Below are 22,977 nucleotides of genomic sequence, written 5' to 3'. Positions count from 1 at the left end.
CACAACCTCAAAATGAAAGAAAAAAGAAAGCCCCAGTCCTAGCATAGTTTGTCAGCTGATAGACAGGGAAGCTTCCTTAGAGGAAAGTGGCATGGGCTTGAACTTTCCACTGAGAGGATGCCCCAAACTTTAGCTTCCAGGTAGATGAATTTTTGTAACCACTAGGAAATTAATCAGTAATAAATATTTCTTCTAAGAAAGAAATGGTCATGCAATACCAGCTGCCACTTTGTCCTGTCAGGTCTTCAATGCATTAGACGTGGACTGAGATACTTTCCTGGATTGGGTTCCCCAAACAAGCTGAGCAGACAGGTCCCTGTTTCTAGAGACTGACAGGTTTGGGCATGAGCCAAGTCATGAGCTACTCAGCCCTATCAAACTTCTGCAATTTTAGGTACGTGCAAAAGCACAGCTTTTGGTGCCTGAGGAACTTTATAGGTGTTTCCCTGAGATCTTAGATTAGATTTAAATGGCTCTAGGTTTTAATAACAGCTATATATAGGAGTGAGTTTTGGATTGGGGCAGATGATAATTGCCTGAACATTCTTTTTTTTTTGGGGGGGGGGGGGGAGGGGGGGTGACAACGATGACACACCTATTACATTGAAGCTTTTAACTTGTTTATAATGTATTTTTTGCATTACAAACTATAAACTTAATATGCTTACTGTTTTATATGACAATAACATTCAATTCTATTTCAAGGTTTTTGTTTTACTGCTTCAGATATTTGACCTGCTACAGTTTTCAGCACAGACATATGCTCCTGTGATCTTTTCATCTTGTGAAGTTAGTCTAATTCTCTCTTATCTGCAGCTTCCAGCTGTTAATGTCTTGTTTGAATAGAACATATCAAGTTATGATTTGTCTTCCACATTTTAAATGAGATGTGAAATGTATGACTTTGTATCCTGTATTTGGAGATGTGTATGTGACATTAATTTCATATTAATATTGATATGTAATTCTGTTTTAATATATATTTTTTATATTCAGTTGAAAACAACTTCAGTTGACACGGTTTAATTTGTGCTTATTATTAAAGCAGTGCATGGAATTTTATGGCTATTGCAGCCTTGTTAATTAGACATAATCCAGTATTAACTTTGCTTTTCCAGAATTCCTATATAGTGTCTGTAGAAATTTCACTCTTACAAATGCAAAAGTATATTTTCAGTGGGGAGGAAGTTTCTCTTTGTCTTGGTTGATCTCACTAGGGGACCCACTAGTACAGGAAATAAAGGATAAAAAGAGTCAATGAATGGAAGTTAAAATGAGGACAAATACTGACTTAGAAATATTAAAATATTAGTAATAGGTGCCTTAAATGGCATTCTAGGTTATAAATTCAGTTTTGACAACTTAAAGTCTTTTCTGGTCTCATTACATTCAGGCAAGGGACATTTTTAATATAGTCTCATTATTTTAGCATTATTTTAGCAATATTAGCCAGAAAACAAAGAAATAAGTGCAATCATTAAGAATGGTAAAAGTGAGGAATTGTGGTAAATATGGTAACAAAAGTAAAAAAGGCTTTATAAAAACTTCTTTTGATATTCTGGTCATCACTGGACTGTTAAACAAATCTTAAATTTGGTATTGTTCAAAGTCTTATTAATGGTTTCATAGTAATTACACTAGGAGTACTAACAGATAGGGTTTTTTCAGACCAAAAGTATACAGTTTAACAGTTTCCAGTCAATGGAATGCATCAAAGACAGAGTAAATTCCTACTCTCAAGTTTTTCAGTTTAATTTTTTAAACTATTTCTAAGTAAACAGTTACTATATTGCAGATTCCAGGAAGACTAACAATCTTGTCTGTTTTGATAGCAGAAGCTTACAAAATTGCAAAACATAATGTAGTGTGTCTTGCATTTTATCCTGAACTCTAGTCAGCAAAGCTCTTAAATTTCTGCCCCACAGCAGGTTCTAATCTTACAGGTTCCTTCCTTCATAGGGAGGTCTGTGGACTGTGAGGACTTCTAGGAACAGTGTTTTATCTGTTGTCTTTTGGAATTTTCTTAGGCAAGCTGAGCATAAATTGTTTTTAAAGCCATCTGGTACGTTATCTAAATGTAAAATGTCTCAGTTTAATTCAGTTCTTCAAGTGAAGAATTTGAAAAAACAATCAGTTGAAAAAACAATCAGTAGTACAGATGAAGTATAATAGCCATTAAATTCCTGTAAGTGTCTCTGACTCTTAGAAGTACTGTCATTGCTAAATTCCTCTTTCTTCATACAATTACATTTTTGGGCTGGAGGCTTTCTGGTTTTGTCCTCTTTTATGTGGAGCTGCTGAGATTTAGGGGTGGATCAGAATGCTTGAAAATCAAAAGCTAATTAAAAAAAAAAACCCACCTGTGACAAACCTGTGGAAAACTATACTCTGGACAGGTTATGAGACTTGATAACACTCCATGCTTATCTCTGAGCTCTACAGTTTCTACTGTACTTGGTGCTTGCTCTTTGTGAAAAATTCCTATCCCTGTCTTCGTTCTTTAAGGTTAGGAATATGGGAGCAGAAAGAACCAATTCATGGTCCCACTCTTGACAGGAAAAGGAAAAAAAATAAAATTGAATGGGAAAGAAGGTGAATTGCTTAAAAAATAATACAAAGAAAGTAAATGGTTTTGACTGCACTTATGCATTGATTAAGTAAAGTAAAAATAATTTTTTCAGAGAAGCTATCTAATGCTCGGTTTTTGAAGTCTACTAGAATTGTTCCATTGAGTGCATAATGTGGGACCTAAGGAACTGCAGTTTCTATTCTGCTTGCAAAACTTTAATGGATTCGCAAGCAGCTGGCAGGTCTCAGCGCAGCTAAGTGGGGTATTATCAATGAGTAAGTTTTGTTTGCTAGTGGGGCTCTGTAGAGTTTGGTTCTAAGACCTGTACTGTTAAAACATTTCTATCAGTGACATGGAAGACAACCATAAAAATACACCTCAAAACCTACAGGCAGTGTAAAATCAAGAGATAGTAAAGCACAAGACATCAACACAGGACGGTCTGTATTGCCCTTTAGGTTAGCTTTAAACAAAAGAGTATTTTTCTGACGCCAAATAAAATTAGCACAAAAGATAAACTCTATTTCCTGGCAGAAGGTGAGGGATTCTCTGAAAGGCTGAAGATGACATTGGAGATTTTTATATGAGCTGAGAGGAAAAAGTAATGGTGGATGATAAGCTGAAGGTGAGCTGCTGGTTTGACATTGTGGCCAGATGAACTAATGTAATCCATTGTTCCATGTTCATATCATCATTAAGTGGGAATAAAAAGGTTGCCTTTTCATTTAGCAGTAATGTACTTAGTAAACTGTATGAAAATGTTACTTACTGTCTCTGTAGCTATAGACAGGATTGATTGAAATCTTGACTTGTTCTGATTTATTTCAGTAGTAAAAAAATTGCTAAGTTTGAAAGTTTGGTTTTGTTTTGTGAATATGTTCTGATCCAAACAAAACTTGAACTTGATTGGTCCTGTGGCCTGTGTGGGACAGAAGATCAAAACTAAATCATCACAATGGTCCTTTCTGATCTTAATATATTTACTGTAACTTTGTCAGTTGCAGCTGAGAGTCATTTTTAATACTTCTGTGGTCTTTCTTCTAATAGTAACAATTTGAATGGTTTAACATAGTCCTACTGCTTCCACGGATACTAAAGGGATCCTGAGTGTTAATGGCAATACTGCCACTGGCCTGCTATTTTAGAAGAATAGGTGAAAAACTTAGGAAGTTGCATACCTCACCACGGTAAGCTTCCCTTTTCCTTTGCTTTCCTTTTATGTTAGACATGGAACAGTAAAGAAACTCTGGGTTCTGTTACAGCAGTTACTTGATGCATTTTAAATCCCAGAGTAGCACAACCTAGATTTCCCAAATTACCAAAGAACTGTTGCTTACAGTTTTTGTAGCTGTAGACAAAACTGATTGCTCTCTGTTCTCAACTGTTTCTTCCATGAGGTGATACTTAAATCCTCTCCCTCCTCACTTTCCAACAGTCTGTCTCTTGAATGAGTCAGTTAACCTGTGTTCCTATTATGAAGTTCACTGGGTGTGAATAACCTCTAGCTTATCTGGTGATAAACTTCAGATTTGGACCTTGTCTTTGCTTATTTTCATTGTTCTTTTGTCTTCTCATTCAAATTCAATACGTCCTTGATTATTATCTGTGTAGATTTGATCAGTTAAAGGACAGTATAATAAATGGTGGACATCTTTGCAGTTGCCTTTTTAGATATGTTACTTCAAGTTTAAGTGGGCTAAGTATGTTCTTTTTTAATGTTTATGTAGTCGTCATCGTCCTCGCTGTCTTCACCACCATCCTCATCGCAGCCTCAGGTTAGCCACAGCAGAACGAAGGCTTCACCATTGTGTCACTCTGCATCCCTCTCCTGGGCCAAACGTAATCATGTAGGTCCTGCAAAGGCTACCAGTCCGTCAATCCGTCTTCGTCGTTGGCGGCCCTTGATACGCCTTCCATCTGTTGGGCTTCATTCTGTTGTAAGTGTAGTCCATCTTCCGTCTTTTCTTATTCTGACACGACTGGCCTTCTGCCATGTAACTCTGGTCTTCAAGGCATCATTTTTTGTTGGGGCCTTTTCTCAACCATTCTTAGGATTTCTTTCTTCTTTTTTCTTTTCTTTTCTTTTTTTCCCCCCCCCCCCCATGTCGGACAGCAAAAGTACATCACTCCATGCTTTGCTGTCCAGGTATTTTTGATTCAATATATGTACCAAATCATTTTGAAAGCATAGACGAAGTTTGCCCTTCATGAAGTGGCTTTTTTTTTCTCCATAGGCTCCACATCCAGCCTCTTCTTTTCACCTCATCTTCATGATCTTTCATTTGGATGTGCTAAACCAAGGGGCTTCTAATTCTTTGTCACATGATATTATTTCTTCTGTGTTTGAGACCTGGTTTATGTTCTCATATCCTAAACCTAGTCTCCTCTTTCATTCTAAGTCTTGCTTAATGGTCCCTGGGTATTTCAGTAAAGATGAAATGTTTCCTGTAATCCCAAGGGGCTGGCTTACTTTCTCACTTGACATCTGTTTCCTTATCCAGTTTGTAGACATTCTAATAAGTCAAAGCTTGTCATCAAATACCATACTTACACTTTTTTCCTTCTTCACTCACAGGGCACAAACATATCTTGAAAATGTAGAAAAAAATTTACATGCACAGAATAGCCAGTATTTCTAAACTGTGCTATGACCACCATCAGAAACACTAAACTGAAAGAATGGTTTAGTGGTATTTCATCCTGCTTCTAAGGAGTGATCACACTTTTAGTATACACAAAAAAATCTTGATATGTAGAAGTGAATGGTCTTTGAAGCAAAATTGGGACAGTGGTTTTGTTTTTATCGTTCTTTGGTAATAACCATGTTTCACCTATGTTACTAGAAATTCTTATTTGAGGTATGTGGATTTTTTTACTGAGGTGAAATAAGTATTCTGACTGTAGTCCAAATAATTTCCTTTTTCAGATCTGAACAGATTCCTTTTACAGATCTGTCTTTCCAGATGTGGAAATCCTTCTTTACGTATTATTGCTATGAAAAATTAGTGTCAGAATGCTTCCATTTCTTTATAGCTTTTATATTCTTATCCTGATAAAAAATCTCAAGATGAGACCTTTCCCAGACTTCTTTCTCTTTATGTGAATAGTAATTGCTATTTTTAAGTATCTAGCTCTCTTGTAATCTTCAGAACTATGAAACATTCTTGATGTTATCATTTGGAGCTCGTTAAATACCTTGGGATTTGAGGAGGCATGGAGTTAAGGACGGAGTTAAGGACAGAGTTAAGTTCTCCCCAACTCATGCTTCCTCCCCCCATTTAATATTTATGCCATTAACACTGGGAAACCTCTGACATTTTACCTGGGGACTTTTTGTTTGTTTAGCAAAACTTGGAAAATTCTACATCATATTTCTGTAATTTGAAACTGGGATCTTGTATGAATTTGACCTATATAAGTTTGTTGTTAACAAAAGACTTATTGAGGAAGACTTGAGCTTGAGTGTGCCTGCCTAGAACAAAAACATTAATTGACCGTGAGTTTACTTCAACACTAAATAAACCATGACTTATCCAAGGATGGACATTACAGCATAATCTGTTGTGATTATACTAGAAAAACACTGTTGGCAAGTTGAATCTTACTTGCTTCAGGAAATTTCTAAAAACAGCTCCTCATCCATTAGCAATGAGCATTTGCTTTGAAAATGTTAAAAAAATTCATTCAAAAAATAAGTGGCCTTTAACACAACTGTATCTGGCAAAACAGAAGCTTGCCACTAAAAGTAGTTTTAAAGTATTACTTGTTAACTCCAGTGAGATCCTGACTGTCTCCATCTGACAGATTAAAATTGTAAGTCCTATATGCAAAGGTTTATCACTGAATACGATAATAGTCTGATATTTATTGGTTACTGAAATGTTTTTGTCTTTACACTTTTGTATAACATACCTTTCCAAGAAGATTCAAGAACATACAACCTATATGTAAACTACTTTAATATGCAAAAAACAAGACAGCATTTTGGGGATTAAAGCTGTCTCAGTTGGCTTGATAATAAATACTACCTTGTCCTTCAAGTTTTGTCCTGTCAATGCCCTTCAACAAGTATAGATCTGATCATTCTGCTAGATGTACAAAGAGACTGAATTGGTCTCAGCATTGTATGAAAATGTTCTAGTATTGCTTTTATTAAGAAATCTATGCACTTAAATTTAAGGGAGGGGAGGAAACATCCTGTATATTGTGTTTAAAATACAGTTGAACTTTCTTGTAGTTCTAAGTACATTTCCACTACTTAACCATTGACAGACAGAAAATAGTTTGTTTCAAAATTAAGAGCGAAAGTCTTAATGATGGGAGACTGTATTTATGTTCCTTAAATAAAACCACTTTCCCTACTTGAAAGCTTTCCTTGACATTTTAGATAAGGTCTCCAGATGAGTTAAGAACATATAATAGAAAAAAAAGATATTGAAAATATTGTCCTGAAATGTTCTATGCAAACCTGATAAATTGCAGTAGATGTGGCAAATTTTTAAGCTATAGGTAACAACATGCTTCATTAGTAATGTTTTCCTCAGTAAAGTAAAGTAAACTTTTCCTCAGTCCTTGTAATGATCTCTTATTCTTCCAGCTCATCTGTTCTTTTAGTGTAGCGTCTCTGCTTGCCTTAGAATCATTTTGCTGCCTTTTATATGTCAAACGAATCTCCTAATTCTTTTTTTCTTTCCTACACTTCTCAAGTTGGAAAACATGCTCTTTTTTTCCTCCCATTTACTTTCTGTGTCAGACTGAAGTTCCTGGTTTTTTTTTTTAAACAAAAAAAAAACAAACAAAAAAACCCCCAAAACCAAAACAAAAAAACATCCAAAAACCCCAAGAAATACCTATTTAGAGCAGCATACTGCTTAATAATCCCTCTTGCTTATGGATCTAAAGGGAGATTTGTGTTTGTATAAACATTCTGTATCCAGATACTCTGGACATTGATAGACCCCATCTCTGAATTTCACCTTCTTGCTTGACATTCTCCCATTCAAAATCAGATGCTACTGTCCTGCAGCTTGGAAGTGTACCTCACCTGACACTTGTGTGTTTTAGCTATAGTTGCGGACATAGAGTTAATAAGCTTGAGACAGGTTGTCTACCATGACAGCATGGTAGAAAAATACATAAGGCGGTACTTAACAGAGGAACTTCTTGTCCGTTTTTGGGTCAGCACTCAAGACAGTCCCTCAGCACCTTTCTTATAGAAATTCTTTTTCATTATTCTGGACAAGGGATACCTTGATCTAAATTAGCTATGTATGTTCAACTGTGAAACTCCAGAGCATTTCAAATACCGTAAACTCACTGCAGTATATTGAGCATGAATAGAGATGTCACTGTTTTGTGAGAATGAGCCAGAAATAATCTTGCTGAAACTTGTGATCATCATTCCAGTGGTTTTTGTTTTAATTGTAGTATTTTAACCAGGATTCAAATGCCTTTCACAGGCCTACACAGTACATTTGCCCAAGCATGTTCCGTGCTTCAAAATGGGAATTACGGATGCCTAATCTACCCAATAGCAATTGCATCACTTTTTCCCCTTTACTTCAAAATTTATTGAATCCAACCGTATATAATGTTCTCTTGTGTAAACTTCATTTTTGAATAGGTTTTTCTTTGGCTTATTCTAACTCCTGAGTGCAATTGTATAGTTAAACCCCTAAGGTTTTTTTCTTCTCTTAGACTTCAGTTACTTTTGTCATGATCTTTCAACTGGATGCATCTGAAACTTCTTATTCTTCAAGGTTCTGCAAAATTGTCTTTTCTTTATCAGTCTTTACCGCCCTTCTTCCAGAACATGACAGACTCTTGATGCCAATTTCTTGACTTAACACAAGAGGTGTTCTTTTCTTTCCCAGTCACTACCTGTAATGGAAAGCATTCTGCTAAACTGGTTTGTGAGACTTCTTGCCTCACTCCATTCTCTCAAGAGCAAGTGTAAGGAAATAATAAAAATACAAGATCTAGTTGGAAGAAGTTGCCTGAAATCTGTCGTGTAACATTGAACCTGTTTTTATAATGTGGTATTTCATAAATAAATTTTAAGTGGGGTGAGGGAAGGACTTGTTCGGTATGTCCATGAGAACAAGACAATTTTTTTTTTTTCCCAGTTGTGTGTTTGGCCCAGAAATGTTTGTCCCCAGTTTGGAGAATAGAAACCAGTTGTACATCAAATTTGATGAACAGTTTTGTTCTAAGTTCAAAAGATTTCAAATGCATGAAAATTGAATACTGACTTTTAGATTGGGATAATGTCGTAAGTGCATTAGCAAGATAAACTCTGTAGGTGATGAAATATACTTTATTAGGCCATCTGGTATGATTGGGCAAACAGTGATATAGGGGTGTACCATTGAGCTTGTGAAGGTTAGTGCAACAACAAGAAAGAAGAGTGGTGTAGTTCATGAGGAGAGGGCAGTATGCAGTGGTGAAAGGTAAAATCAAGGAATTTCTCAGTACAACAAGAGGGAGTAGGAAGGGTTACCATTTGTATGGTAAAAAGTTTGGGAAGTGCTATTTTAAAAATTACTGATTTGAAATCTGCTAGTGAAGAATAGAAGAAGAAATGTAGAGGCTCTGTTTCGATAACATGAACTAGTGGGTATTGGCCTGAGAGAAGTCAATTAAAATTGACTTCTCACAGCAGTCAACAATTGTTTTTTATTTAATTTGAATGTCCAGTTAGCAGAGAAGACAGTCAAATTCTCTGAAAAATCATGACTCAGTGATCTTAAAGGTCTTTTCCAACCTAAATGATTCAATAATTCTATCTAGGTGCTTTTAATGTGGTATCCAAGATTAGAGAGCATGACAACCTTGGCTGTCACTTTTGTATATGAGACTGGGTATTCATGAAGATATGCTATATTATCATTGAGCATTATCTCAATAGCTTGAGAACAAATTACCGCTGAGAAGATGTTCTCAGAACCATCACTTTGAGTGCTAAACTTCTTGCATTTTTCCTCTTCAAATCAGTTTCAAGTCTACTGGTCATTATTTTTCAGTTGTGGGGTTTTTTTGGTTTTTGGTTTTTTTTTTCTTTTGAAGAGATACATTGGAAAAGTCATGTCTACTAACCCATGCTACCAAAACTTATTTCTTATATTAAGGTTGAAACCATAGCATAATCTTCTGTAAGGACCCAAGATACTGGTATTTGTCCTCTTTCTTTCTTTTCCAGTTGGGAAGTAAATAAAAATTTTCTTTCACTGAGTGCTACAGCTCTTCAGAAGACTTGAAAAATGAGTTTTGAATCTCAGAGGCTAGTTCCAAATCCTGGTTAGACAATAATCTTGTTTAGACTTCTGTGTCTTTCTCCTCCCTTGTGGTTCATACATGTGGTCATTCAAATCTCCTATCTCCTTTTGCACATTGAGTGAGCTTCTAAGTGAAAAAAATCAAAGGAACAGGTCATCCCAATACTTTTGACTGATGTTGATGTTACAGTGGTCTTTGACAAGAAGAGTAATCGGAGAAAATCCTCTGTAATTGCTCTGAAGACACTACCTAGTAATGAACATGCAGGCAACCTTCTTAGAATTAGGTTCTCTTCTTTTACGCATTCATACAGCCTGTTCATTAAAAGCTGAAAACTTGGCCAAAGGTGTAGCTTTTCAAGGAGACCACAAAACACATCTCCCTGAAGCTGACATTCCCTCTTCTTTCCATTCCTTTGAAATGTAAAATCTTCTGGTTCAAGTGTTAGAATTTCTAGAGCTTCCCAGTGAAGCAGAAATTGGCCTGACTAAGCTTCTTTTTGTGTGTGTGTGCGTGCATGCACACATATGCAACAGATGTCTTTGTCCCTGAGGAGGGACGGGGAGATTTTTGAATCAGATTCATCACATTGGGAAAGTTTAATCCAGTTACTTGTTTGCTTAAGTCATAAACAACAGATTTTTAGAATATAAAGTTTTAGGTAATCTTGACTATTCAGACCCTGTTGTTTCTCTGTGCTTATGATTATGCAATAATTGTCTCTCAAAAATGGTTGAAATCCTAATTTTTCAAGAAAGGTAATAGGTCTACTTGGTAGTACATTTACTACTATCTACATTAGATGAAAAGAAATCACAAGGGAAGGAGACTGTCTACATTAGACCATGTGGTAGAAACTTTAATAATGGCATGGCACTTTCATTCTTTCTGTGAGGTTGGGGAATTAAAAACATAAAACATTTCTCACGGGTTGTGGTAATAGCACTTAATGGAAGCACGTTATTTAGATTAGGCATGTACAAAAACTCAGCAGGATTCTATTGGAGCAGCACTGTCTTCAAGTAAACTATATGAAAAGTTAATCATGCTTTTTTTTGATGGCTTCTCTATCCATCTTCTAGCTGTATATAGGCTCAGCATTCCAAGCATGCCAAGTGTCCCTCTATAGAAAAGGTGTTTATTATAAGCTGGCAAAGAAAACAACCCTCAAAATGGTCAAAGGGACAACTGTATTTTGTTCTAAATGTGTTCAAGACCAAATCCTGAACATCTCAAAGTCCTCTGAAATAGTGATACTTTGAGCTCTTCTAGTTAATTCAATTTGAGCCCAGGTAGCATATGTTCACATGCAAGCTTTTAAATGCTAAGCTATTTCCTTCCTAAAGTGAGACTAGCTGGCAGTAGTCTTTCCTCTAACCCTGAAATTCTTTAAGCCCAGATTTCGCAGTTGGTAGGTTTAATTGGTAAGTGAACAGCTGTGAAGTCGTATCTCTACACGGGGAGTAGGTGGCAATGTGGGATTTGGCAAGAGCTCTCAGCTTTGCCTGCCTGCACACTTTTGTAGTACCACGGTTTAGATGCCTCTAAACTGTTGGTTAATCAATGGCACCTTGTTGTTGTTCCCGTTGCTTGTCAGCTACTGTCTTGTGCGGTTTTCAGGAAGTTATGGAAACCTGTGAGCCTTGGAAGTTTACAACTGGGGTATCCAAACTCTAGAGGCTCCTTGTTTTGCTTGGTTTTTTTCTAAGCCCTGGCTCTGTTTGTCCTTCTGTAAAGCAGAATTCTCAAAGGCAATTCACTTATGCCATAGGGGAAAAAGATTCCTTGAAGTTCTGGTGGAAAGGTCCTATCGTCCCATGGATGGCCGCATTGTCTTCAGCGGCAGGAATGCTTTTTCGCCATTCTAGGCCCTCTGAAACAGAGATGAAACAGGGTACTTACACCTTTCACACTTTAACTGGTCATGGAGATGAATCTCAAATGAGAGTGAGGGGAGGTTGTGTGGTTTTTTGTTTTGTTTTTCTTTTTCTCTCTTTCATTTTTGAGCTTGCTACATAGAATTTCTGTAAGCTGTTGGCAGTTCCTCTGTAATGCTGTGTTCTTTGGCGTCCTTGATGTATTGAAGGACTTATGGTGACTTCTTGTCCTTTGCTTTATTTTTCTGGTGGTTTGCTACATTTCTTCAATTTAAATAATCTTTTAAAGTCTTTTTTCATGACCATCAGGAAGAAGGAGACTTTTAAAAGTCTTGAAAACTTGATGCGACTGTAAGGTTCTACAACTCATTTTACACTCTAATCTGTTTCTGGCAAATTCTTAGATTTTTGGGGTGCTTCAAGAAATTCACATAAGGTTAACAGTAATTACAAGATGGAAGAAAATTGCAGGGAAGATATTTTCACAGAAGTCAGATTCTTGATAATTTAAGAAAAACTGAGGTGCTTTTTCCCATTCTCTTAAACAGTATCTTCTTAAATTATGGATCGAGGCTCAGATGTGGACTGGACAGATTGATGAGGAAATAAGACCATCAATTGCTATTGAATGCAACAGTGGTGATGCACCTTTTGGCTCAGAAGTTCAAAAACCACTGCTCAGTGGATGCTGGGAGTGTGTGCTGGCAGAGTACCATGCTGTGCATGCCCTGTTTTCTTCTGAAAAGGCTTTTGCTTGCTGTAGTTGGCAACACAGTACTGGGCTAGATAGACCTTTACCAACTGTAACCATTTTTTATGGCATGTCACTTGATGCTGTCACTGTACTTCAGTCCTTTCTTGGTATGATGCCACTTTGAAATTTCAGTCTAGGCACCTCTGGTTATTTTCCTTCCTCCCCACCTAAGATGTGTGGACTGTTTCTGTCAACGGCCTGTGATGAGGGAGCAGGTTAACTGTACTATATGTGGCTTACAAGGAAAAAACTATTTTGATCAAGTGAATATTTTCAGTTTTAAAATACTACAGGTTCAGAGCTCAGCCCTGCATCACTTTGTTATGGGAGATGGTTTAGTGAAGGGGTTGCTATTTATATGAATATCTATTTTTAATGTTAATATATTTGAGCTGATACTACTTCTAATTCAGTAATGAAAAATAAAGCTTTTATGTGGAGCTATAATTGGAAGTACTTCCAGATACTTTACTGAAAGGATTCTTACTGATCTGTGCATTGCAGAAAGCTTCTTTTTATTCCCAAATGTTCTGCAGTGTGACTTCTGCCATTCTGTATAGATCCAGAATGTGCTTCTCACTTGTGATTTCTCTTGGCCAGGTGTTTTGCATATTATGATGATATGTTCTCATTAAGCATATTGTGATAAGAGTTTTAGTGAACACAATTTCTTTTTGTTTTGTTTTGTCTTGCAGGCACCAAGTATAGATGAAAAAGTAGATCTTCACTTTATTGCATTAGTTAATGTAGGTGGTCATCTCTATGAATTGGGTAAGAACACTTTTTATGTGCTCTCTCCATTTGTTTGGAACACATACAAGTAATAATGTTAACTATCAAAGTTTGAGAGAGATTACTTGATGTAATGTAGAGCTTAGGTTCTTTTCAACTGCATCATAAGGTCTGGGGGGGTGGGGGGTTCTGTCAAACATTGCAGCCTTCTTCCCATTGTTTTTTGGGATTCTCCTTCCCTCAACTCCCTCCTATTAAGATAAAATGGTACAGAACACCAGACTGCCTCTAAATTTCCTTTATGATTTACAAGGACAGGAAGCAAGAAAGAATTGATGAACACTCAAAGTTTCAGAGAGGAAAGTACTGTTATACTTATGTCCCTGAATTGCTTGTGGAATTAGTAAATGAACTGTATGCCACTTTAGAAGTGTTAGCTATATTATTAAATAGTGTGATACAGTTTAAACTGAAATTATGTAGTCAGGATACTAGCAGCTACTAATATTCTGCAACTCATTTGCTATAGGCTGGTTATTTTTTTTCTTCTACCTTTTTGTGGTCACTAGACAGTTAACCGTAAAACAGTAGTCTCTGTTTTCTGAATTACAGCTATTTTTTTTCCCTCTTCAGATTGTGTAGCACCAAGTTCTGCTCAGATATTCTCTAATGACACCAATCTTAAACATGTTGCTGGGCAACTGAGTGTTGCTGCAGGCGCTTCAGAAAACTAGCAAGTAGATCAGGATTTAAAAACTGCAAGTCAGTGGTCTTTCCTAACATAATTTTTGCAGTATTTTATGGTGAGAACATTTTCATCTTTTGAAAATCAACATGTTAAGGGCATTGCTTAATTACAGGTGACAACTAATCGTAACCTGGGACATAAGTGATATGTAAGAATTGCTTATGTTAGTATTGAGGTGATCTAAGGGCTATTATCAGTGGTAAGTCATGAACAATAGGCACATGTTTCTGTATTTTTATGATGCTGTATGTCTGTCAGTGAACTAGATCAAACAGGGAGGCAACTACTGCAGGATGCAATAGAAATATTTTATGAGTCTAAATTGGCGTGATGGATGGCTCACTCTTCTTTTAGTTGTATGCTACTATTTCCATGTTACCTTTTCATTGTCCATTCATTTGCTCTGCTTAAAAAGCACACTACAGAGTATGATTGCCATGTGTAGCTATTCTCCATAAGTATGATGCAAGATAAAACCCACTTGAATTTTTTGCTTAAATTAAAAGAAAAAGAAAAAAAGAGGCATTTAGCTCCACTGTATAGTGGAATGCCAATACTACTATTTCGTTTGTTCTTAGAATAACTTCTCTCTGTACCAGCGGAAGAAAGCAAAAAATACTTAAAAGTAGGAAAATGTGAGAAGGTTTTTCAGTTGATTCACTGGCTTCAGTCACTGTGGCCAGCATGTGGGCTTTGGCAGGCAGAAAATGCTAAGGAAGCACATGGATGTTAAATGCTTATGATGTTTTTGCCATAGAAAACACATTATTTATAGGCACATGAAATTAAAATGCTGTTCTGCCAAGATGTATGTGTTAAAAATAAATAAACAAATTTCGAATCAAACTTACCTTGTAACAGTACAGGACATTCAGTTCTGTTTCCATGGCATGTTCTGAGGGTTTTGTATTGTTCTATCTTCAGTCATGGTTGTTACAACAATGAACAACCTCTTGTTCATGTAAATCCAAAAGTTTTCTAACATCGAACCTATTTTTAGTTATGGAAAACATAATTTGGAAGTATTGTCAACTTCGATGGAATCTTTGGAGGGAAAAAGTCTTTAAAAGGGAGGACAGAGCCAAAAGGGAATTTGGTCTAGCAAATAACTTAGGATATCCTGACATATGTTCTCATACTGTTAGCTCTTCACAAGTAACCTGAAACGTATTTCTATGAATGAAATTATTTTTAGAATGCTGAGAATGATAGCATTATTATATTGCAAGTGGGAGAAGAAATAATTAACTATAGCAACCATTTTTAAATGCTACGAAAGTACTTAATACTGATTGGGTTTGTTTGCTTATTTATTTTAAATGAGAGTAACATTTCAGTTATGCCAGACTCTTCAAACGGCTGGGTTTGGTATTCTGTTCTGTTGTGGAGTCCCTGATCACAGCTGTCAAAGACCACAGATGTACAGCTGTCTGTCTGGGTAAATCCATTAAGTGTAGTTGAAATTGTTCTTCTTACTTGAAAAACTTAAGTACTATACCAGCACTAAAACAATCGCAACTTATAGCCTTAAGGTTTTCAAATAAAATATTAAAAAGTATTTCATTGTTTTGATTGCATTTTTTTAAATGTAACAGACTGTACGTAATGATACTTGTTGAAGCAGTCAGCAGTGGAGGAGAGACCAAGGAATAGCTAGCTGCATGTGTGATTCTTTTATGAAAAATGAGGTAGCATTTTTGTAAGTGAAGAGCAAAAAATCTGTTCAAATACTTTTAACTGGAAAAATGATGCTTTTCTAATTTTTTAAATGTGTTGTTCAATCCTGCTTTGTGTTTCAACAGATGGGCGCAAGCCATTTCCAATAAACCATGGGGAAACTAGCGACGATTCTTTTTTAGAGGTAGGAATAGAAAACCTTCTTAAATGGTGTTATACAAAATTCTTGCTACATTTCCACAAAATTCATTTTAAAAAATATAAAAATATTTATACAAAAGTCTTGTTATATTTATGGTTTGATGAGGAATAGAGCAAGTGGGATGGTGAGACAAAATTAGGTTTACTAAGTTTTAAAACAGGTATTTCAGAACGCTCATGTTGTGACTCTGGATGACAGTATCATAACATGGTAAGAAGAAATGTCAGAAGGCTTGACCGTAACAGAAGATCAGATTGACTTTTCTTCTGTGCTGAGATTTTCATATACCCCTGATCCTTTCAAATTGTACATGAGATGAAGTCATCAGATTGAAAACTTAGGATAATTTTTCATTCTCTTTCCTTTGGTTTAGTTATAGTTTGATGGTTGCCATGCTAGACAGAAGTTGATTTCCTTTCTGACACTTGCTAAAAATAATTCTTCTCCAGTTTTGTGGCTTCTTTTGTGTGCTTCTTTGCGTCAGGAGCTGTTTAGTTGAGAAATTAATTGGAAAGGAATACACTGAATTGGGAGGATAAACTGTCATCCCCACAGAATGATGCAAAGTTGAAGCAATGCATAGATCTGAATTCTATGGTATCCAGACTGGATTAGCTTTACAAAAGGAAGAAACCAGAGAAACTAAAAAACAAACAAACAAAACCTTGTATAGTTTAGTAGCATAGACTAATGTCTGTGAGGTTTGCATACAATTTGTGCTTGTTTGGGCAGGGGGAGAAGTTGGATAAAGCTTTCCTTTTTTCATATGTGGCTTTTTTCTGTTTTACTGATAACATATGTTCTCCAGATTGCACCCTAAAGCTAGATGAAGGAATTACTTACCCCACACAGCTTAGATTCATCTTGAGACAAAGGAAAAATTTCAGAATACAGTAGTACTAGTAAAGGCAAACTTCAGAGATGCATTTAGAACGTGAGCAACACATCTGTTGCACAAAGTAATATTCAGTCACAAAAATCATTGTTGCTAAGGTTCTGCATAAAAATTTTGCTCTCTTATGCTGCCCATATGAGCACTGTAAATAATCTTGAATAGTGGTAACTCAGATCCAAAATACAGTTTATGTAGATTTGTCACACTATTTAGTAATCCTTTATGGAAAAACCCATTTTGAGCATAATTTGTATAAAGCATATCTTCATATTTCAGTTTTGGGGTTTTTTTAATAAGTATGATTTATAGTGGTTTTTGTTTTGTTTTTTTGTTTTTAACTTTTTTCCTAGGATGCAATAGAAGTTTGCAAGAAATTCATGGAACGTGACCCAGAAGAACTAAGATTTAATGCAATTGCACTGTCTGCAGCTTAAAAGCCTTTTCCAGTGGGGCTAATCTATTGCAACGTATTGTAACAATAAAACTGTTGCCATATGTTAATAGTACAAATTTTGATACTTCCTTAACATGATGATTAATTGTAGCATACGTGGAATAAACTTTGCATTTGTCCTTGCTATATCTTGCTGCTTGTTCCTAAAGCAACTTTGGGCATTATATACACGCATGCATTTTGTGCAAGACTTCTATGTGGTGGGTTTTTCCCCTTGTACCTCCTTAAAAGTTTTGGGAATTACTATCTGTGATATTTCATCGTAATAATGATGAGCTAGTTCAGAGCAGGATTATCATTTGTATCATTCACAGATAATATTTTGAGTGGAGTATGTGGTATGTTAATGGGAAAAAACTTGAAATATGGGGCTATCTCCATCTTTTAGTTATAATGATACAAGAATATTACAAGAACTTTTGCAGATGACTCAAAAGACAAAGGCATTTTTTTCAGTGCATCATTTATAAATAAATATATGGAAGAAAAAAAGCAGAAAAAGGACTGTTTCTTCTTACTTCTTACTTTAAAATAACATTTTAAAATTATCTTAATCTTTACATTTTGAATAAAACTTAGTTTTGTTTCTCAAGCCTAATAATGTTAATAAATTGTCAAAAAGCTTTAGTTAAACCAGTGTTTGCTATTCGTATATGTGGAAAAACAACGTGGATTTTTGCTCCAGAAAAGCCACACTAGTAATTAATGCTAGTTCAAATGGTAGGACTGCGGAGGGCACACACAGGTGAATACAGCAATGTGGAGTATCTCACCTAACTGAAATAAATGATAGAAAAGTAATGACTGTTGTAATGAAGTTTTGTGTAACAAGAAGAGAAACAGACTATAGATTCTAAGATAGCCATGATAGTCATATCCATTTTTTTCCCCTTTAGGAATATATTATAAGTTTGTCAGGTGGCATTACTGAATGCTATGTGATACCCTTCCCCTGTGCCATCCCTCCCACCCCACCCACTGGATCTTCAGGTACTGTTGACCAATTTCTACACTTGAATTAGTAACAACTTGGTTGTTTTGGGGGTTGTGGGGGTTTTTTGGCTAAGCAATCCTAAGCTTTAGGATTCTTGTGAAGGTTGGCTTTGGTTAATGTGCAAGTTTTTGACATTCTGGAAGAATATTCCTTATTTGTTGCTTTGAAGTGAAGTACTTCAGGTTTGCTTCCAATCAAGACTTCTGCCAAAGGAAACCAAACCCTCTGTGTCCCAGAGGGTGCTTTCATTCTCATCAATTGTTGTTGCAGGAAAAATGAATGGGTTATGCCAGAAGCAGTCTGGCAGAGTTTTCCTTCTTTATAGAAAAGAAAGAGGCCTGGGAGTCAGTCTTATCACTTAAGAACATCTTTTGCACTCTAAAGAAAAAGTCAGTGTCCGTCTAAAACATGTCACCTGGAGAGTCCTCTAACAACAAGAGTCTGTTTTCTGTAAGTGAGCTGGTTGGAAAAGTGAGGGGGAAGAACAACGCTAATGAGCAGAATTTTTGAACACTTTTTCACCGCAATAAAATGCAGTATCGTTAAGACTTGCTTTATATTGCCATGCTCATTAGTAAAGCCCTGAAACTTGCTTTTAAATAAAAATCAAAGGCTTTAGTAACCAAAGCAGCTGCATTGTCTTCCTGCTAATATCAGAAAAATCAAATAAAAGTTGTCACAATTTAATTGGGATATTGCATATTTTATGCTAAAGGTGACTTGGAGGATTACATTTGAAGTAAGCCATGGTTAATATAGGTAAGGTGCTTTTAGGATAGGGAGGAGGGTGAGGAAGGAGAGGAAAAGGAAATGCAGTTTGAAGCTGTTAAACTAGCTACATCAGTTGTCTGCTTTAGGGAAATATTCACACCGTATATGCTCTTCGATGTTCAGAAAATTTTGGTGGTTTTACATAATAAATGGAGGGGTTTTGGTTTTGTGCAATTATTTATTGCAAGATTACTTCAGAACTGGAGCTTTAATTGAGTATGAGGACTGATTAAGTGAATTCATGACAAAGGAAATCAAGGTTAGACTAGTAAACTTCGGGTGGGATTTTTCGTGGTCACACTGGAAAAATACATCTTGAATCTTAAGTAAAAACTTGTTTATAAGAATTCTTAGTATTTTGGCAATATGATAGTTTTGCTCAGCGTTTTTTACATAGCCTTCAAATCAGTTGTCCTGCAGAGTAAGGCTTCCTTCTATTTTGTTTTACTTTCCGTGTTAATTTCCGATTTATTAGTATATAAGATGGTACTTTTTAGTGAACATTGCTTTTGGAAAGGTTCTCAAAAGTGTGAGATGACAAAGGAAGAGCAATGCACCAGTGTTTATGCTGAACCGTATCTTTTCACTGCACAGTCCCTTGGCTAGATTGAAATTTTGAAAGACTGCACTTCAGAAATACTATCTCACCAAACATGTACGGTGTCATGGCCTTCCAGTGCTTGTCAGACCACGCTTTGGTAGAGGCATTGGGTACCATCTTGAGGAGCACAGGAAGTAAAGGGATCTACAAGGTGCTGGAAATCTTTTGGTATTGACAGAACCTGTATAACTTTGACCCAAGGAGTGAGGTACAAACACTTGGCTGACTTGTGTAGTCCAGCAAGGTCCTGACCAGGGGCTGGTGAGCCCTGCAGAGCCACATGGTGCTTTTGGCTCTGCGATGCCCAGCTCAAGCTCTGTGGGAAAATAACACTCTATTTCCAAGCTTGTGCAGCCCGGCCAGAGCCTCGCCACCTTTGTGTGGAGCATGGTTTGGCCACAGGCATGCAGTGCTAGCGATGGCCAGGAAATCCCTCTTCAGCTCCTGCAGTCTGGGCCGGCTATACACATCATCTTATGGAAATGGTGCATGTGGGAGTGAAGACATGATGCATGCTCAGCACTTTTATTAATTTTAGCTGAGTGGAGCTGGTGTGCTATTAAGCAATCAGGATTGTTCAAGCTCTTTTATGTATATTGGTGTAAGTTTTCCCATGTTATTACAACCACTTGGTTGAGAAACCATAAGAACTTAATAACCAGTACAATGCCCTTTTCTTTCAATCATGGCTGCATGATTCAGTTAAGAAAAGAAGGAGAAAGAAGTGTTTTCTGTCATTGAAATGTAAGTTTTAGAAAATAAACACACTTAACAGCCCACATTTAAAAAATAACTATGGCCTTTCCTTAAGGGAAGAAGCCTGCCTTGGTAGAAAATATTATTGTATCACCTATTTGTAGAACTCTCTATGAAAAGAATGTGACACAAACTGTTGCTTGACTTATCCCTGGGAGCACACACAGTTGCTGAGTAGAACAATATTATGTTTGCTACTTTTGACACCAACAGTTAGCAGTCATATCTAGTATATGTAGTCTTTTTCTGATCTAGGAGTCTTGGTGACTTACCTTGTTAGCACAAAGAAATATTAAAGTATTTTGGTGGTTTGGACCTTCACAGATAAATTACCTGTGACAGTCAATTCAAAATTCACTTTCAGGAAGAAATTTGCATGTTGGAACTTTTTTTACTCGGTGAATAACTTCAGCTTGAAAGCTGCTGTGGTCCATGCAGCTTACTAAAAGGATTTAATTGAATTACTTGGTTACTCAAATTACTTGAATTATTTGATCTAAAACATTAAACACTTGATTCACAAGCAAAGTGATCTGATTTGCCATTAAATGAATTAAAACAGCCAGAAATAAGCGAGAACTTGGAAACTTTTTTAAACATGACCTCTTTTGAAACCTGTCTCATAGAATTTTATTCTCAAATAAATTTAAACTTTTATATTATTCATAGTTACTTCTTCCTACTTGGGGACAAGCATCATATTTTTATATGAAGTGAAAAGGCAGACCTTAAAAATCTGGGAAAGGCTGCAGTAGTTCTCCAGAAAAATGTTTAGTAATGACAGCTAACGCAAACTGATGTCAGCCAGCAACAGCAGCACATATGTGCTTTATTTAGACTTTTCTTTAGCCTTTGTAGTCATGAATGTTAAATAGCGAGATGAGAGGGTTGTTTTCTGACTGTTTTCTGTTGCTTCCCACTCAAGAAAAATGCAGATTCTTCATTTGTATTTGGTCTTGTGGCTGATCTGGCTTGGAGCAGAGAAAAGGAGCAGGAAAAAATTTCAAAATTATAGCTTTGGTTGTAGTTTCATTCATCACTGGCTCTATAGCATAGATGTCTCAGATCATACCACTGTGAGGAGCTAACTACATAATTTCTGTGCATTTGTAACTTTAATAAATGGCAAACACCTCCTGGGGAACTTATTTCAGCCAGAGTCACCGGGTTTTCCTTCCTGTGTGTACCACCACTAACACTAATTTCCATGTACTGCAGAAACTGATGGCTAACAGCTTCTTGGGATGTTGAACTGATGTCCTAAAATCTTTTTTCCTATTCTGAGAACATTGTTTACAGAGCAGAAATAAGATGTGGTCCCAAGTAAACACGTTAGGAGAAGCTAATTTGTGTGCAGTACAAATTTTAAGTTATCTTTTATCAGTAATCCCTAAAAAAATTACCTGATATGTTCTGCCCTAGGCCATACAAGCAGAAGATGCGTGCAGCAACTTGGTTTTGCTTACAGATAAGATAGGGAAAGAAAAATATTATTAACAGTTAAAGTAGAAAAAGATCATCCTAAATACAACTTTAAAAGGAAATAAAGTACTTAAAAAAAAAAAAACCAACAAACAACCCTAATGGCTCTTTTTCCTGATATTTCATTAACTTTGTGTCTACTGTCGACTCCTGTACTGGAAGAAAGGGTTTTGCTGTGTTCAGTCAGCACACCTGCTCTCTCCCAGCTCCAGCTCGAGGGGCTAGGTCAGGGTGGAAGAAACGTTGCTGTGGCATAGCCTCATCCCAACCAACCCAGTGTTTGTGGTTACCATAGGGGCCAGAGCCCAGCACGCCAGCCAGCCGGGCTCGGGAGTCGGGCTGAGAACGGCCTCACCAGGCAGGGCTTTAGCTCTGAGCCTGAGCACGGGACAGGGGGGGACAGTGGAGAAGTCACGAAGAAATCACGAAGTCACGAAGTGTATCGGGGGCAGCGGCACGAGTGAAATAAAGCAATGGGCAATAGTGGGGGTACTGGGAGCAAAACCAGAATTCCTGCAAACGGCCTCGGAGCAGGAGGGAAGCACAGAGGCTGAGCTGTGCGGCTCCAGCTCTGCCCCAGGCATCGCTGCTTCGGTCATTCTGCGTGAAAAGAGTTCAAAGCGTGGGCCTCTCGTGTCTTCTAAAGCAGTGGAAAAGGCTCCTAACCTCGTCCCCAAACGGGACGACGCCGCAGAAGAGTGTGGAGTCGTTTCCCCCGCGGACCACGGCGCTGCCGATGGCTGCAGGGGAAGACCCGCCGGTGAGGAGGTGAGGGAGCCGGCCGGGGCTCCCGCTGCCCCGCCGGAGGGAGGCGGCGGCCCCCAGGGCGGTCCCGGCCGGGCGGGGGCGGCAGGTGGCGGGGGCCGGGGCGGAGGTGGCCGGCCCTCAAAGGTGCGATTGTCCCCAGCTATTCCTGGTATGCGCCGGGGCGGGAGCCGCCGGGGGCGGCCGCCAGCGGGCGGGAGGGCGAGGGGCGCCGCGGCCCGGCGGGACGGAGCCGCCACCGCCGCCGCGGGGGGTGCAGCCCCTCCCGGCCGTCCGGCTGCCCCCGGGCCGGGGGGGGGGACGGGACGGGACGGGACGGGACGCGGGGTTGCTTTACAGCCAGCGGCTCCTTCACATTCTTGCGGTCGCTGAGCTCCCGGGAGGGGGAGCTCCGCGGGGAGGAGGCGGAGGGGGAGGAGACGGCG

General features: G+C 37.7%; 1 protein-coding gene across 1 annotated transcript in view; it reads left to right on the top strand.

Moving 5' to 3' along the window:
- UCHL3 (ubiquitin C-terminal hydrolase L3) overlaps window positions 1-17,691 on the top strand; it is a 44,902-nt gene extending 27,211 nt beyond the window's left edge. The window contains exons 7-9 of the mRNA XM_072850056.1: window positions 13,171-13,246; window positions 15,758-15,816; window positions 17,080-17,691. Of these exons, the coding sequence (XP_072706157.1) occupies window positions 13,171-13,246; window positions 15,758-15,816; window positions 17,080-17,163 (219 nt within the window). The 3' untranslated portion in view covers window positions 17,164-17,691. The remainder of the gene's footprint in view (window positions 1-13,170; window positions 13,247-15,757; window positions 15,817-17,079) is intronic.
- Window positions 17,692-22,977: the final 5,286 nt, after the last annotated feature.

This window comes from Ciconia boyciana, chromosome 1 (assembly GCF_034638445.1).
Source record: "Ciconia boyciana chromosome 1, ASM3463844v1, whole genome shotgun sequence".
Taxonomy (NCBI): Eukaryota; Metazoa; Chordata; class Aves; order Ciconiiformes; family Ciconiidae; genus Ciconia; species Ciconia boyciana.
This window is presented reverse-complemented; position numbering and strand designations above follow the sequence as displayed.